The 18665-nt window shown below is 32.0% G+C and overlaps 1 protein-coding gene across 2 annotated transcripts; it reads left to right on the top strand.

The window, feature by feature from the left end:
* The first annotated feature begins 7426 nt into the window (after positions 1–7426).
* Positions 7427–15674, top strand: LOC18440848 (mraW methylase family protein). Of its 2 annotated transcripts, none has more exons than XR_016040098.1 (5): positions 7427–7861; positions 11222–11467; positions 11735–11803; positions 13379–13580; positions 14120–14400. XR_016040098.1 is itself a non-coding variant. In XM_006850985.4 (5 exons), the coding sequence occupies exons 1-5, from the start codon at positions 7553–7555 to the stop codon at positions 14521–14523; spliced, it is 1221 nt and encodes a 406-aa protein (XP_006851048.3). In that variant the 5' UTR covers positions 7436–7552; the 3' UTR covers positions 14524–15674. The 2 variants fall into 2 exon arrangements, 1 of the variants encoding a protein (XP_006851048.3); XM_006850985.4 differs by having other exon boundaries at positions 7436–7861; positions 13388–13580; positions 14120–15674.
* Positions 15675–18665: the final 2991 nt, after the last annotated feature.

The raw sequence follows: 18665 nt of genomic DNA, 5'->3' as shown, positions 1-18665 counted from the left end.
ACGCCTTCAGTTCTGGAATGCGGGAATCGGTTGGGACAGAATTGGTTTTGGGATGGTACGTGTCCTCGCTAAATTCCTCTTAAAAGCCCCTCTTATATATATATATATATAGAGAGAGAGAAAGGTTTCTATACTTCTCCTACAGTATAGAAGATGTATGCTTCCCTTACCATCCAGCCATCCAATTTTGATCAAGAGAGCCACTCACTATTTGATCTTAGATCCGACGTTTCAAAGTATTTTATTTTTAGTTTGTTTTATACAAATTGTATGAATATGAAATTTGGTACGTACCATCTTCTCATTGGGGCACATCTATAAAAAATATTAAAAAGAATTTTTCTATAAAATATAATAACCAAAATACCTCTTGAAAATTTCAAGGGTATTTTCATCATTTTATTTTATTGAAAATATTATTTTTATATTTTTCGCTAGTGTGAGTTCAATAGAGGATTGGACGTACAAAATTTGGTGTCAAAATAGTTTATAGAAATAAAAATAAAAATAAAATAATATAGAGACGTGACATTGTGATTGGAGCAATCTTAGCCCTCCATTCAAAATGGACAGTTGGATGAGGGGAAGTACGTAAGTTTTATGTTGTAGGGGAAGCATTGAAAGTTTGCCCATATATATATATATATATATATATATATATATATATATATATATATATATATATATATATATATATATATATAGCAAAACACTACGCAACGCCTATAGGTGAAAATGAACAGTGATTTAGTCTACCCCCATCACCGTCCAAAGTTCATCGCGCGGTCACGATTGTTCAATAGTATTTTATTTTTCATTTGTTTTCAACAAATTGGAATGATTTGAAATTTGGAGTATGTATTCATCAAAAATAAGGGAATCTTCAAAAAATATAAAAAAATATTTTACATTAAAAAAATTGACCAAAATACCCCAAATGTTTTGGAGGTATTTTGGTCAAATTTTTTTGCTGATAATTTGTTTTTATATTTTTATTAGATGCGCCTCAATAATGTGTACATACTCTTCAAATTTCAAGAAATTTTGATTTATAAAAAAAAAATGAAAAATAAAACACTACCAGACAATCGTGACCGCGCGATGAAACTTTGACGGTGATGAGGGTACGCAAAATCACTATTTACTTTCTCCTATAGGCGTCAGGAAGACTTTTTCATATATATATATATATATATATATATATATATATATATATATATATATATATATATATATATATATATATATATATAGAGGATTTTGTCAACTCATGGGGTGACTGCTATAGTATCAGCCAATAGCCCAAATTTAATCTAGGCTGATCTGACATTTACAATCACATTTCATATTTGAATTTTCCTTTTTTTCTACAAATTCAAATCATTTGAAATTTTATGCGTTTTTTCTTCTCATCAAGCCGCACCTAATAAAAATATATAAAAAAAGAGTTCGTAAAATATAAATTGACCCCCGAAATGTTTCGGGGGTATTTTGGCCAATTTATATTTTACGAATTATTATTTTTATTAGATTCTTTCAGTTTTAAAGAATAGACGTTCCAAATTTCAAGTGATTTGGATCTGTAAAAAAAAAAATCAAATACGAAATAAGGTCGTGACTATCAGATCGGCCCAGATTCAATCTAGGCTATTGGCTGACACTGTAGCTATCTAGCCGTGGGCAGACAAGATTTTTTCTCATATATATATATATATATATATATATATATATATATATATATATATATATATGGTAAAATCTTCCCAACGCCTATAGGCGAAAATAAACAGTGATTTCACTTACCTACCCTCATCACCGTCAAAACTTCATCGCACGGTCACAGTTGTCCGGTAGTGTTTCAATTTTCATTTTCTTTCTATAAATTGGAATGATCTTAAATTTGGATAATCTATTTATAAAAAATAGAAGAATCTAATAAAAATATAAAAAAAAATAATTTGTAAAATATAAATCGATAAAAATACCCCCAAAAATTTACAGGGGTATTTTGATCGATTTATATTTTACGAATTATTTTTTTATATTTGTCTTAGGTGTGCCTCACTAAGATGTACACACGCTTGAAATTTCAAATCATTATAATTCGTAGAAAAAAAATAAAAATAAAAAACCCACCGAACAACAGTGATAGTGCGATGAACTTTGGACGGTGATGAGCACAAGCAAAATCACTGTTCATTTTCGCCTATAGGAGTTGGGAAGACTTTTCTTATATACATATCCACCCATAAACTCTCATTTTTAATTTTTATTTAATTTAATTTTTTAAATATTTATGTGGACCATAGATACATATCAATCCAGACATGATCTGGATCACAGCTCCAACGATCCGACACTAAACTCTGGCTAAACATTTTGTCACGTCGATACAGGTTTTAAAACACTAAGAATATTGTGTTATTTTGAAATAATCTCTTTTATATTGTAGTGTTTTGGAAAGTATATTTTATTTTATTTGTCGAGAGAAGCATCGAGCTATTTATCGCACTTCAAACAATGGAGCGAGATAAGTCATCTTTGATAAGGGGATATCTTCTTCACTTGTTTTCTAATATCCAAATAGAGTAAAAACTATATAAAGCACTTCAAAGGTGCTCATGCAGGGCCTAAAGGTGCTTGGTGATGCACCTTATACTTCACTAACAAGCGTGCTAAGCTACATATGTGTGCAGGTCGGACATTTTGAGCCATGTGACTGTTGGTATCCAATTGTTGTAAGCAGTGTTTTAAAAATTGGCGAGTCGCAACGGTAAGGTGCTTGATGATGCACCTTGCACTTAACAAGCGTGCTAAGCTACATGTGTGTGCAGATCGGGCATTTTGAGCCATGTGATTGTTGGTATCCAATTGTTGTAAGCAGGGTATTAAAAATCGGCGAGTTGCAACGGACTCTGTTGGTATCCAATTGTTGTAAGTAGGGTTTTAAAAATCGGTGAGTCACAACGAACTTGCCCTAGTCGACATGGGAATCGCCCGATCCTAAGAGAGAATCGACGATTTTGAATCGTGAATCTCCCCTATTAGGTTATAAATCACGATTCGACATAGGAATTGCCCGATCCTAGAAGAGAATCACCGATTTTGAATCGTGAATCGCCCCTATTACATACATGGGAATCTTAGGAGAGAATCGACGATTTTGAATCGTGAATCGCCCCTATTACGTTATAGGATCCTAGCAGAGAATCGACAATTTTGAATCGTTAATCGCCCCTGTTATGGCATAAATCAAATTGCGATTCCATCCCCTTAGTGATGTCACAGTCGACACGGGAATCGCCCGATCCTAAGAGACAAACGACGATCGACGATTTTGAATCGTGAATCGTCCCTATTACGTCATAAATCACGATTCGACCGATCCTAAGAGAGAATCGACGATTGACGATTTTGAATCGTGAATTGTCCCTATTACGTCATAACTCACGATTCGGCACAGGAATCGCCCGATCATAGGAGAGAATCGACGATTTTGAATCGTGAACCACCCCTATTATGTCATACACGGGAATCGCCCGATCCTAGGAGAGAATGGACGATTTTGAATCGTGAATTGCAGAGAATCGACGATTTTGAATCATGAATTGAATCGACGATTTTGAATCGTGAATTGAATCGACGATTTTGAATCGTGAATCACCCCTATTATGTCATATACAGGAATCGCTCGATCCTACGAGAGAATCGACGATTTTGAATCTAGAATCGACGATTTTGAATCGTGAATCGCCCTTATTACGTCATAGGATCCTAGGAGAGAATCGACAATTTTGAATCGTGAATCGCCCCTATTACGTCATAAATCGCGATTCCAGCCGCTTAGTTACGTCACGAGTGAGTCCTTACCTGAGGACATTTTGGTAATTTTTTTCAAAATATCATTTCAGTTTACCCTTTCTCTCTATCGCGCTGGCATTAAGGCTTTTGTAAAGGTATTTATATCTTATAGACTTTCTCCAATTCTTTGATGTGGGACTTGCGCTAAGCGATATTATATTGAAAATTCATACAATATGGGTAAATATTGTAAAATATTATTTAGTAGTGCACAAAGGGTTGTCGTAGTTAACAGTAGAGGTTTTATACTTGATATCTCAAGTTTGAATCCCAGTTGGGATGCTATTGTGCAAAATTCACTTTTTGTCTTCATAATTTTTTTTAAAAAAATAATATCATAAAAAAAAGAAGATAGGTTTTTACTTTTGTCTTTAAAAAAAAACTAAAATTTGCCTTCATAAAAAAAAAAGAAAAAAAAAGAAAAGAAAAGATTATAGGTTTTTACTTTTGTCTTAAAAAAAAACTAAAATGAATAAAATAATATGATAAAAGAGATAAAAAAATAAAAAAAATAAAAAGTAATACAACAAGCAAAAAAGAAGAAGAAGGTAATATAACATCTTCTTGTTTTTCTTGTCAAAAAAAGAAGAAGAAGTAACACAACAAATATCATATTTTATTGTAAAAAACAATACAACAAGTATTTCTTGTCAAAAAAATAAAAGATATTTCTTTATACAACAAATATTTATTAATACAAACTAGGAATAACTAATCTAATTATAAATTTTATTTTTATAGTATGGTAAGCTTTAACATAAATTAGGAATATTGATTTTAAGATATGATTCATATATATTTGAAATATTTCTCTGTCTCTAATAATCTCTTCCATTAAATTTATTCTAGAATTCTAAAAAATTATATTTTAAAAAATTTGAAGTGTTATTTTGAAAATTGATGCGCATTCGAATAATTTATATATTGACAATCAAATATTTTATTTATTTATTTGCATTATAAATCTTGTAATATATTATTTTTCTTACAGTTGTCAATAATACATTTTTAATTAAATGATATTATAAAATATTTTAAATTTTCTATTATTTATATAATAAAATATAAACCAACAATTTTTGTTGCAATATATAATATTAAAGTATGATAGGTTGTAATAATTTTGGATTATAGTTATTTAGGTTGTAATAATTTGGTTTGTTTTTTTTTTAGTGGATTAGGTTTTTCCGCCAATTCGAGATTTTAGTGGTCGTTTTTTATCGATTTAATCCAAAGGTTACAATCGTTATGGAGCATAACATGTGCAATCGGGTGGCTAGGGATATGTAATTTATTGGGCAACAAAAATCAAAATAAAATTTCTTGACTTGTGTGACTCCTTTAATTGTTGGATACCACATCAAATGGGCAATGGTAATTGTGATCTCCTTGTATAAAAAAAAAGTGATTAAGAGATATTTGCCATATAAAATCAAGTAAAAACCCTTGGGTTTAGTCTTGAGCCCAAAATCAGACTAGATCTACATAAAACTAGGCTTTAATCACTTGAATTGAAACAAATCATGTACAATGGAATCAATTGAACCAGATTTGGACAAGGACAAATCCAAAGTTTAATTCTTAATCCAAATTTTCACCTAAACCCTAATATTGAGAAAGAAATCGAAACAAAAAGAACACAAATTAAAAGACCGAAGTACCCGTTACTAGTGAAATCAGTAGCCTCTTAGATCTCAAGCCCTTGTGAAATTTGTCGAAAATCAGATGAAAATTGATGATCTTTGATTCAATACATTGGGATGAGAAAAAAACCCGAAATTTTATGGACTTGATCTTTCAAGTAAATGGTTTTGATCCTTCAAATTGATGATACGATGTTGTAGAGGGATCAATGGACTTTTATAAGAGCCATATTTGAGGAAATTTAGTTGAAAATTTGAAGACTAATTTGTTATTTGATGGATTGGGCTAAAAACACCAAAAAAATGTTTTTAAATAAAAAACCAAAGTTGATTAAAAAGATTCCAGTATATGATTTGATTTTGCCTTGTGTTATAAACCATAATGAGCAATGGTCTAATATAACGGTTGTATCATAGTGTATTGCAACGACACTTCTAAAAAAACCATGTTTGTGGTATTTGTATGATCCCAAATTTTACACACACACTCTCTTCATCTCAATAATCAATCTAAAAAAAATATATATATATATATTTTAACCCTAGATACGGTCAAAATGAGTCATCTCCAAAAACGAATATAGGCCTTTCCTTTTGTGAATTTCAAGATCTTAGCTTTTATAAACTCCAAATCATTTTTTGCTTTTTTAACATTTGTTTATCTAATGATAATAAAGGCATCAAAAAAAAAAAAAAAAATAGAAATGAAAAAAATCCTTCTAAAGCCTAGATCTAAGCATCTCACCTAAATGAACAGCCTACATTAATTGGGCTAAAAAAATACTTTCTAGGTTGTATTTTCAAAATTTCATTTTTTTTGTGATTGTTCGTTAGAATAAAAATAATATATATTTCAAAATTTAGATCCATAAGATGGTTTTTTAAAGTTATTGTATCATATCACTACACAACAATTGCATGAAATCATTGCCCACGATAAGCGAGATGATCAATTTTTGATCAAGTGGGTTTGATTTTGCAACCTTCGAGTTGTAAAGTTTTATTGGTGGGTTGGGCATCGGTCAAACTCAAACCAATCCATCGGTTTGATTCTGATTTGAGGGTAGCATCATGCCGGTTCACAATATTGGTTGGGAGGTGGTTCACCTACCACCAATTCCCAATCTAGATAGGCGTTTTTGGATTTGAACTGCAAGTTTTTTTTTTTTTCTTTTTGTTTTGCACATTGCCCTTAAACCTCTCTCCCCCTTATATTTGTTTTGGCTTAGATATTAAGCAAAAGGTGTGGTTTATATAAGGTTGAGGTTTTAAACAATTGAAGGAAAGCGTACCTTTAAATAGTTTCAGAAATTTTTATGATAACATAAAATTAAAATTTTACTTTTATTATAAAATTTAAAAATCCTAAAATAGTATACATCTAGACTACCTTATACCTCACATAAATTTAAAAGTACGCCTCACTTTGAGGCTACCTATGTAAACGTCCCTCAAATATAAATCCTTGCGCCAAAATTTGAAATAGACTTTGAAGCCAATCATCAGGCGCCAAAGATTTTGAGGGGTGGTTTCGCTTTTAATTCAACACTTCTTTTCACAATTTGCATCAGACCCGGATTTGTAAAAGGAAAAGTTTATATAAGGGTGAGGCACTAAACAATTGGATTAAGGAGCATATCAGAAATTCATTAAAAAACATTGTTTCAATGCTGACATATCTTCAAATTCGATCATCTCGACCTCAAAATGTATGCATATGAGAAAAAATAAATTTCAAGCTTGGAACTAATGTATCATATAACGTATTATCCAGACCATCAATTTTTAAGATATTTAAATGATCTACTAGATCTATACTATTTTGGATCTTTAAATTTTATAATAAAAATAAAAATAAAAATAAAAATAAAGTTTTATTTTATCATAAATACTGAAACATTATATTTTGGTACGACTTGAAGGTACGCCTTACTTCGATTGTTTAAGTCCTCGGCCTTATACAAACCACACCCCTCTGGAAAACCCCATTTCTCTCTCCAGAGTTTGCGACATAAAACCCCCGCATTTCAATTGGCATCTCGACCTCCATGGCCAGGCTCTGCAACTCGAGGCTTCCTTCCATGAACTTCATCCCCCAAACCCTAATTGCTCTCAAATCAAGAAGCCGTTCATCTATACCATCGAGATCTTCTAAAGTTTCCTGCAAGTCCTTTAATGAAGTCCTAGTTCGAAGGACTCGATCCAAAAAGGAATTCCAGAAAGATCTTCTCCAAGAGTTCATGGCAGATGGGTGCCATGTACCAGTTCTTCTCGGTGAGACCCTTGAGGTTTTTAGGGCTCGTAACCTTCGCTCTTTTGTTGACTGCACCATGGGTGCTGGTGGCCACTCTTCAGCTGTAAGTGAACACTTCATCTTTTTATTCACCCGACTCTCAAGATGTCTGTAAAATTTTCAATCAGTGAGTAAAATGATTGGTTTTTTGATAAATTGGATATTTTTGTTCAAAATAATGTGATTCTAATCGTGTTGTGCTAAACCCTAGACCGTGTTATTTTATACATATTGAGAATTCCCCCCCCTCATATGGCATGTAAATATGTGTCCCAAATTTATGCTTGTAGTGCAGATATTTCTTATTTACAACGACAGAAAATCATTTCATTGATGACCTTTTTCTTTCCCCCCAATGATCTGAAGAAATGTTTCTGTTGATTTTTAATATTTCTTTCAAAGATGTTACTGGTTTTCAATTGATATTTTTCGTGATACGTAATTATCTCTTGAACTTTATCAAAAGTAGTAGGAACCAATAATTTTGATAATTCCCTATTTTCTAAAATTTATAGAAGACCATGGAAGCACAATAAAGATGCAAGTCATTTGAATGTCTTCAATAAGTTACTTCTTTAAATTGTTCGAATGACTTTAATGGATTATTTTTTCTATCACTTCCAGTGTTTGCAAGATCGAACCGGAACAGCTAACTGGACATGGGGCCGGAAGCGCTTTAACCGGCCTAACCGGTAAACCGGCCGCTTCAACCGTTCTAACCGGGCAAGTCCCGGGCGGTCAAAAAAGTGTGAAAAAATTAAAAAGATACAAAAAATAAACTCTACTAAAATATGAAAAACATATAAAGAATGATTAAAACCAAACACATTCAAATGAAGTTGAAAATTAATGAAAAAAATAAATTTTAACAAATAGATTTTTGAATTAAAGTGAGTATTAATGACAAAAACAATTTTTAATCTTTACCATAATGTAAAGAATATTAAAAGATGCATTTCAAGCCAAATTCCTTATTTTTGAGAATTTATATACATTTTTTTTAATTTTTTGTTTTAAATACCGGTCGATCACCACAGCCGCCCAAAACCGGATTTACTGGGCGGTTAGTGGTTAGATTGCCCAGTTTTTCTAACAGTGATCGCTTCTAATTTTTCTTAATCTGGATAGCGTAATATAGCTAAAAGAGAAATAGAAGTACTTGAGGTTTGAAGGGATCATACTATAATGAATAAAAATGTCCAAAGATGTTGAAAAAGGTAAAATGTTTCCAATCCAAGAAACTAGCCTGTAAGAAATCTAATAATAGTAGCTTGGAATGATATTTCTGTTCATGTTTTGACTTTATTATCTTATTTTTAGAAGACACGAGCTAGTGATCAGTTGTCCCATTCAAATGAAATACGGCCGAGCTCTAATATGTTATATTTTGAAGGGAATTTATTCAATTATCAGTACAAAAAGGGTTTTGTAATATCTAATCTTTAATAATTTTTTTAAAAAGTCACCAGGGATAGTGATTAGAGAGTTCACTGTAATTAAAAACTTTTTTTATTTACAGATTTCCATAAAGGGTTCAGGGTCTTACTTCATCTTGATATAGATTGAGTTTTTTTCTCTGATGTAGAATGTCACCTTACAACAGTTGGATCATTGCGTCTTGGAAATAAAATTTTAGTATTAAGAAAAACGTTTAGATATAAATCTCAGCCTTCATTCCAATCTTATGCGGATTGTGCACCTCATCATGATTATGTAGTAAAAGTACATTCTACACACTAAAGGACTTGTTAAAAACTCAAAATTTCATATGTTGAGTTCAACCTTGCAGAAACATTGAAGATTAATCCATTTTTATTCCGCACTTGTAGTTTTCTGAAGCATTAGATGATACTGTTGAAAAAATTGCTGTTTAAATGATGTCGCACAAAATGTTTTACTCTAAGGGCAATTCTGTCATGTGCACATTATTAATGTGATAGTGCAAGAGGGGATGGAAGATATAGATACATGATGCCATTAAAATGTCAGCCGAACCATAAAATTTGCAAGTGCAGCACAATCCCTCTTACAAAATTTAGTAAAATTGCTCATTAATGATGACTACCAAGTAAAAAGGGATTGATTTTGGATTTTTTAATAAAATTCACCATGGGCAATTTTTAAAAAATGTTTTGGTTTTTAACAATGTTATTACACTTTCTTTTTTTTTGAGAATGCACAATGTAATTACATGTTTAATAAATAATCACTACAAGTGTGCACCATGTGCAGAAGATTAGATGAAGGTTGAGATTATTTGTAGGCTTTTAAGAGTTGTTTTTGATGCTACAATTTTGTTTTTGGAATAATTATTCGACTACTAATCTTTACTTTGAAGTGATTTGATTTGGGTCTTTGGGATATTCAAATGATGTTGATTGAAGAATCCAACTGTTCATTTTCTTTCATTAGATCTATAATTCAAGGATGCAACTAAAATGTGACAATCAGGGTGATTTTAGTAATTGCAGTAGCTATAGATCTTAGGTTGAAGATGATGGTAGTGGAGTATTGTTTCCATAAAATACATCACCAACATAGTGATGCACGTGTCTAACGTTTTCATTAGTTATTTTATAATATTTATGGGGACTATATGATTTTGATCCCATTGTTCTTTAAAAATGGTTGGTTGGTGTTGGGAGTTAAACTGCTTATTCGAGTGGTGAAGCTAAAAAATCTGATTTGGATAACTATTTGGATCATGATGTACTCCCGAAGAAGAAATTTAATCCTTTTGACCTGATCGAAAATCATATAACATGGGATCAATGGGATTGGCATTCCAGGCAAGAGACTGGCCTGAAAATTAATAGTCTAAATATTTAGACCTGACTCAGCCTGTGGACCTAACAGTGGCACCAAATCGGCCTGAAACTGGGCATGGCCCAGAAGCCTGTGGGCCAGCCACTTTGATTTACAGCCTTAGAACTAAAAGTTTGGGGTGAATGAAAATAAAGATGGAATGACATCAACTAGTAGAAGGCAAGTACCATCTAGTCCTTGGCTTTTCTTTTTCTCCTTCTTTGAGGCTTTTAAAAAGGATTGCTTCTTGAGAATTTGGGGTCCTCCTTTCCAGACATAATGAACGTTTCATAAATTCGATGGCCCAGATGTGTGTAGTCACATGAAATCCAGTAAGGGAGACTTTGTATCACCAAATCTTTTGTATTGGTCTACTAGTTTACAAGTGTGAGAGTTTTAGTTTATGGTGAGCTTGCACGGTTGGTATGATTACCAAATAATCAGATATATAAATTAGTGTCATATCAAAAGGAAATTTCATGTTGGGCTTCACTAATTCCAGTGAAACATCTTTTTTTGTTTTGACTCTTGGAGCTTTTCATTATTTATCCATTGATATCTGGCTTTATAGTGGGTTTTATTTTTGTTGAGTAAATTTTTGGTGAACTGTCTTGTGCAGATAATTCGTGATCATTCTGAATTGCAAATATTCATAGGCTTAGATGTAGATCCCGTTGCACATAAACTGGCTTGTGCGCAAATTAATGCTGTACTTGCGGATGATACTTCCAAAAGAGCTTTGAAGGCCCATATTCTTCAAAGAAATTTTAGAGATATCAGAAGTGTTATTAGCGAGATTCATGAAGGTCTTGTTTCTGAGGGTATCGATGGGATTTTAATGGATTTAGGAATGTCATCCATGCAGGTATGCACTCTTATCCCCTCCAAAAATATTCATTGTATTTTTGTGAGTTTGTCTGTTTTCTATTGTTTGGGAATCCTTTTTAATAATAAGAAGTTTTTGACTTCAGTTGAGCTTTAAACTGTGGGATGTGAGTCTTATTAGAAGGCGATTGATTGCTTGTCAATTTCCTCATCTTGGAAAGGACACAAAAATTTTGTTATTTGTCAATTTCTATTAGTTTATAGGCCATTCTTAAGTAATGTTTCTTTTTATTTTATTCTTGCACAGGTTAATGATGCCCAAAGAGGGTTCAGTGTGCTAAGCAATGGCCCTCTTGATATGAGAATGAATCCCAAGGTGAGAGTTTGAATGCCATTTTATTATCCATAAAAATAGGACTGATTACCATTTCCTTGCTTTACATATGATTATTAGTTGTCATGCATGGAGTACCACATTCCAAGTAATTTTATGCCAAAAGAGGGTAGACTATTCCTTCATAATGGGTTTATGCAACATACTTGCATAATAATATCAAAACTGGCATGCTGTTGTGTCTTTAATTATTCTGTAAGAATGTGACCATGTACCTCTCCTGTTTCCCCTAACAAAAACAAAAAACCAGTATGGCCTGTGCAACTATTGACAGCAGCAAGCATCATGGCCCCTCTCTCAGGGGTCATTGTGAGACTCAAATCTGCAACCAAGGGGGAATGTCATTATGATCTTCCTACGTCGGTGCTATGTGGTACACATAGAGCTTCTTCTTTACGTGGGTTTTCATAGCCACAATTTCTTTGCCCACTTCTTGTTATGTCTTTCTCAAGACAATTAAGTTTTCTCCACTTCTTGTGCATAGAAGTGTAAATTCAGGTGGTTGACATGCAGGATTGTCTTTTTAGTGCAACATGCAATCTTTAACAAAAAAAGAAAACGAAGAAAAAGAAGATGTGTCTGTTATACAAGTTGAGCAAGGTGATCTCGTATTCTTTGAAAGTAAAGGGACTGCAATCTTTTAAGATGTATAACAATTCGCTTATGCTGTTAAATATGTCTCTGTTGAGAGCCGTGAAAAAAAGAAGGTAATAGAGATATATCAAGTAGCGTGTTTTCTGCCAAAAATATTACAAAATACAAAACTATAAAGTATTTCTGAATTTTGTCAATGAAATACAGAAGAGATGAATCTAAACTATTATAAATGGAGAGTGTATAGCATGTTCCTATGCTAGCATGCTGCACACTCACTCCCTTGGGTGAAAGAGCTACTTAGGAAGATTGTTTGATCTGAAATTTCGAGATGCACCTAAGAATCACCAGATGATTAGTTTTTAAGATAGAATTGGATTTTGAGTTGTTAAACACTTAAATCTGGCTTTCCAAAAATTGGATGGCCTCTGTTCATTTTTATATTTTTTTCAGGCACATGTTTATTTATTTATTTTTTGAGGTTGGTCGCTAGGTTGAAGAGGTTACATCCTAGATTGTGGTCCTTAAAATACTCCTAATTTGGTGTTTTACTTGAGGGAGCATATGCTCTTTTGACTTACAGATATCTCAATTGGATGTGAATTTCTATGTTATAATAATATATTTTGTATTTTATACCAGTACCAAAATCAATGTAATAAGGAAATACTATTCTTTCTATGTTATAATAAATTTTGTATTTTATACCCGACCAAAAATCAATGTAATTAGGAAACACTATCCGATTTTGCTTCAGATTGTCCAAACAATTTTAGTATTCAATCTCTTCTCCCCGGATCAAGTTCTTTTAAATGACTTTACATACTAGTGATTGTTTTAGTACCATAAATACTAAATAAAATTAATTTTACTGCGGCTTGACATAATTGTTGTGACATTTTTTAATAATTATTACCGTTGTAAGGTTGTTAGCCTATAGCTTCATCTAACTAATTGTAACAGGCCTGACAGGCTAGTCTGAAAGCGACCGATATATTGAATTCTTGGCCTGAAGCTGAGATCGGTCGAATCTTTCGGGAATTTGGGGAAGAGAGCAACTGGCGCACCATTGTGAACAAGATTGTCAAGGCCCGTGTGAACGGGGGGTTGCATTCCACTACCGAATTGGTAGATCTTATTAGTGGTTCCTCTACCCGATCAGGAGGTATATTTCCTTTCTATCTACTACCAGTTTTCTGATTAATTCATACTGAAGAAGTGGTTGTTGGCATGGTTTAACTTTCCCAATGATAAGTTGAAGTACATAAATCCCAAGGACTGAAGTTGTGCCCGTAATTTCATCAATCATTATGCTAGTTAGTTGCTAAAAAAGTTTTCAACACCTTGATAAGCAAAGTAATTTTGTGGATCATTGGTTAGAGTACAAAATTTAACGCTTATTGGAGTTCTTCCCTGTAGCTTTAGTGGTGTGGAGCTCTTCTTCTCAACCCTTGAGTTGCAAGTTCTGTCCCATGCTTTCCAACCAAATATATGAATGCAATTGAGCCTACATATTCTATGCTACCATGATTTATTGTACTGTGTTTTGGAGTGCGAGTTAACCATGTGTATTTATGCATGACATGCACATGTATGTGGGCATGCACATGCACACACAATCCTGGCCCCACACACACATGCCTGCTTCCACAGAGAGAGAGAGAGAGAGAGAGAGAGAGAGTGAGCCATCATACTAATGTGCAGGGAGGCAGGGGTGGATGAAGACTGCTACCCGCATTTTCCAAGCACTTAGGATAGCAGTGAATGATGAGCTGAAGACATTGGAAGACACACTATATGCAGCTTTCGGGTGCCTTTCTCCTGGTGGTAGGCTTGCAGTTATATCCTTCCATAGTTTAGAAGACAGGATAGTGAAGCAGACATTCCTGGACATCGTCAAGAAAGCGGATTTTGAGGAAGGTTTGGCTCATGAGGATGAGAGAGGTGGTTTGACTCCTCCAGATGAGAGAGAAGGTTGGAGCAAAGGAAGCATAGAAGGAAAGGATGGGGTCGTTCTGACAAAGAGACCAATAACTCCATCTCTAGAGGAGGAGCAACTAAACCGCAGATGTCGAAGTGCAAAACTCCGAGTTTTGGAGAAGAAATGATTGTCTACTTATACTGTAAGTTACGCATTTCTAATTGCTGAAGCAATAGGATGGCCTTTTTGAATAGCCACTTTATAATGCTCTTTTCTTTTGTAATTTCTTTATGTAAGTTTTAATATTATTGTCAAGTCGCAGGTCCATTTCAAAAAAATATGGCAGAAGGATTAAAAATTTTAGATAATTGAAAAATTAATTTTTTCAATGAAACAAATTGCAGGGAGAAATAGGAAAATGAGTGTTTGCTATTTTAAACTCAGCTACAGAATATAAAGGATTATTCATTCATTCCCATCAAGTGTAGTGGAATAGATAACAGTGTGCAATACTACATCTCAAATTTGATTCCCAAATGTGATTCCTATTGTTGAACTACCCAAAAAAAAAAATCTTGAAAAAATTTATTTTATGCCCGTGGATATATGAAATAGATTTCCAATTTATGGGAAATCTATCTTCATCTTGGTCAAATTTATTCCTGGTGATAGATTTCATATATGAAATAGATTTCCAATTTATAGGAAATGTATCTTCATCTTGGTCAAATTTATTCCTGGTAATAGATTTCATAATGCTGTATCTTTTTGTTTGGTTCACAGTGTTTGGAAAAAATGGATATGTTGGACGGATCGGTCCCTTTGAAAGGCTGTGCTGTTTGGCTCATTCCAATCGGAATGGCCGATACGGTTGAGTGAATCGGCTAATAATAATAAAAAAATTTCGAACAAAATAAAAGTTTTAAAAAATAAATAATAAAGGGTGGAGCCAAATCAGTCGATTCCCCAATGGAACCGACCCGTTTTGTCAAATAATAGGTGGGTCTTTGGCGGGAATTGGTCGGGTCGGTTCCCAGTGGTGGAAACCAATGGTTTAAAAAGCGGATCGGTGACTCGGATCAAGCACCTTAAAACCTGATTTGGATCGGTGAATCGGCGATCCGGATTGAGAATCGGCTGAATCGGTCGGATTAAAGCTTCAAAAAAATCTGAAAGAATTATTAAAATTTATTATAAATGTTGTTTTTTAGGAATCTAATAAGAAATGAGGGTACTATATTATTAACTTTTATTTTTTTCATCAATTTGTGAATATTGAGATACTCTTTCGTTGTATGAACTTATGTTTACCATTAAATTTACATCACACAAAAGAAATCATAGGATTATCATGGATTAATTATGTAATTATATATAGACTACAATAAAGAGTTGACTAAATCGATGAAAATTTGGCCACTAAAATTTCGAATTGGCAGAAAATCCTAATCCACTAAAAAAACCCAAATTATTACAATCTAACTAACTATAATATTATATACCAACAATATTTTATAATTATTTTATTATATAAATAATAACAAATCCAAAATATTTTATAATATCATCTAATTTAAAATGTATTATTGACAACTGTAAGAAAAATAGTACACTACATGATTTATAATACAAAAAGTTAATAAATAAAATAAAAGAATTGGTTATCCATGTAGAAATTATTAGAATGCGTACCAATTTTTTTTAATTTTTTAGGTTTCTAGAATAAATTAGTAGAAAAGATTGTTAGCAGAAAGAGAGATTTCAAATGGCCTCATTGTATGAATCCTATTTTTAAATTAATATTACTAAATTTATGTTAAAGACCATCATGTTATAGAAATAAAAAATATAATTAGACCATTTATTTCTAGGTTGTATTAAAGAATACTTTTTATTTTTTTGACAAGAAATACTTATTGTGTTATCTTTTATTTATTTTTTAAACGAAAAATATGATACTTGTTGATTATCTTTTCTTTTTTTTTTGACAAAAGAAGAAGACGTTGTACTACATTTTTTTTTGCTTGTTGTATTACTTTTTATTTTTTTTACAAAAAAAAAAAAAAAATGATGCTGCCAAAATACATTTTATTTTTTTATGCCTTTTGTTTTATTTTTTTGCAAGAAATACTTGTTATATTATCTTGTATTTTTTTACAAGAAAAATAAAAAAATATTGTATTATATTTTTTATCTTTATCTTGAAAAGTCTTTTATTTTTTATTTTTCTAATTTTTTACAACAGTATTTTCTGCTTTTGTTTATTTTTGTTGTCAAATTTTTTTTTTATGCTTTTTTTTTTCTTTTATAAGAAATACTTTTTATATTACCTTGTATTTTTTTTACAAGAAAAATAAAAAATTATTATATTATATTTTTTATCTTTATCTTGTAAAGCTTTTTATTTTTTATTTTTTAAGCTTTTTTTACAACAGGAAAAACTTTTTATTTTTTCTATTTTATTTCAAACTTTTTATTCAATATCTTGAAAAGCTTTTTATTTTTTATCTTTATTTTAAAAAAATGTTGTATTATATAGACGACGACGCGTGGGGGGTTCGATCTCAAGATGCCCGTCTGAAATTTAAGGTTGTCAACCAGCACCAACACATCGCCTGATGTGATTCATTAGCTTCTATAATATAATATATATTTAATCATTTTGCTTGAATAGTTTTTTGTGGGAATTATCCCACATTGAAGGTTGAGTGACCTTTTGTTCTTTATAAAATGTTGTGTATTAGTCTATCCGCTGCGTGAGCAGAAATGAGAGGGGGGCATACGAGTGAGGTGAATTAGCACATGTGGAAGATTTTTAGGTGTCACGTGTCACTCTCGTGAGGCTGCCATGTGTCACTCTCGGTGAGACTCGTGATTCACTATTGGGAATCGTCGGGAATCGCCCAGTTCTCTCTGAACACGGGTGATTCTCGATTTTTTCGTGGAATCGGCGAGTCCGGCTCGACTCGGCGAGTTTTTAAACCTGGTGGGAATTGTACCGGTCCTATTAATTTTTGATACGGATCTGGCGATTTTGTATTTTGGACATCAAAATGATTTCTTGTGTATTCATTAATGTGGGGAAGCTAACATGAATGTGGATGCCCTCGCAATAGGATGAATATAGAGTATGAATATAGAGTTGCTACGTATTACCTTTTTTTAGATATTTAAATTATAAATTTCTAAACAGTAGAAAATAAAAAAAACAAAAAATCACTATTAACAATTTTAAAAAATAAATAAATCAAGAAACTATGAACCATCTCTACTTCCTTTCTTGTACTTTATTGTATATCTGCATCATCATTATCATGGTATTTCTTCAATTAATTGAGGTTTGCCATTCTGTTATATTAAAGGCTATACTCTCAATGAAGCCATAAGTACTCATATATTTTTGGATTATTTTCAATCATGTTTTTTTGGGCTAATCATTTGTTTTTTTTTAATCTTTTGACTTGAACTAACGCGCATCTTCTAATGGTGATATACTTGGTTGGCACCATACATGGCTAGTCTACATAAGTCTACTTTTTTTCATTTTATCATATATTGGTGCCACACCTAAATACTCTAGGGTTTATTTCAAATTTTATCTTTTCTTGTCTTATCACTCATCTATCTCAGCATCTTCATTTTCGCTACACTCATTTTATACGTATATTGTTTTTGTCCGCCCAATATTCTGCCCTATAGAGCAAAACTGGTCTCATATTTGTCTTATAGAACTTGCCTTCCAGCTTCATTGGTATGCGGTGATAACAAAGTTTCAGTTGCGCCTTTCCACTTCACCCATGCAGCTCTAATTTTGTGTGTTATATTTATCAGTCTCTCTATTTTTTTGGATTATCGACTCAAGATATCGAAAATGTGTTCTTTTTTATATTTTTTTGCTGTCAATTTTAACTACTTCCTTATCTCTACTTCTATCATTTTTAAACTTGCATTCCATATACTGTTTTAGTCTGGTTAATTTAAAACCTTTGGATTGTATATTTTATCATATATCTAGTTAATTTGAAACGTTTGGATTCTATATTTTATCATATATCTACCTGTATCTATATGTCCAAGCAAGTAAAAGTAGTAGTAAAGTTTTTGAATACTCTCCGCATATTTTTCCCCTCCAATTTTTTGAAAATCTGTATTTAAATTAAAATTCCTAACAAAATAAGAATCACAAAACGTAATGCAACATAAAAGAATAAATAAGAATAAAAAAGTGAAATAGTTATAATATAACAAAGAAAGTGAAACTAATCGTAATATAACAAATAACATTAAATATGGTAAATTAAATAGCAATTAGATAAAAAGTTAAATAGA

The sequence above is a fragment of the Amborella trichopoda genome, chromosome 1, assembly GCF_054954075.1.
Source record: "Amborella trichopoda isolate Santa Cruz 75 chromosome 1, AtrichopodaSantaCruz75HAP2 v2.0, whole genome shotgun sequence".
NCBI classification, from domain to species: domain Eukaryota; kingdom Viridiplantae; phylum Streptophyta; class Magnoliopsida; order Amborellales; family Amborellaceae; genus Amborella; species Amborella trichopoda.
The sequence above is the reverse complement of the archived record's forward strand: the minus strand, read 5'-3'. Positions and strand labels throughout refer to the sequence as shown.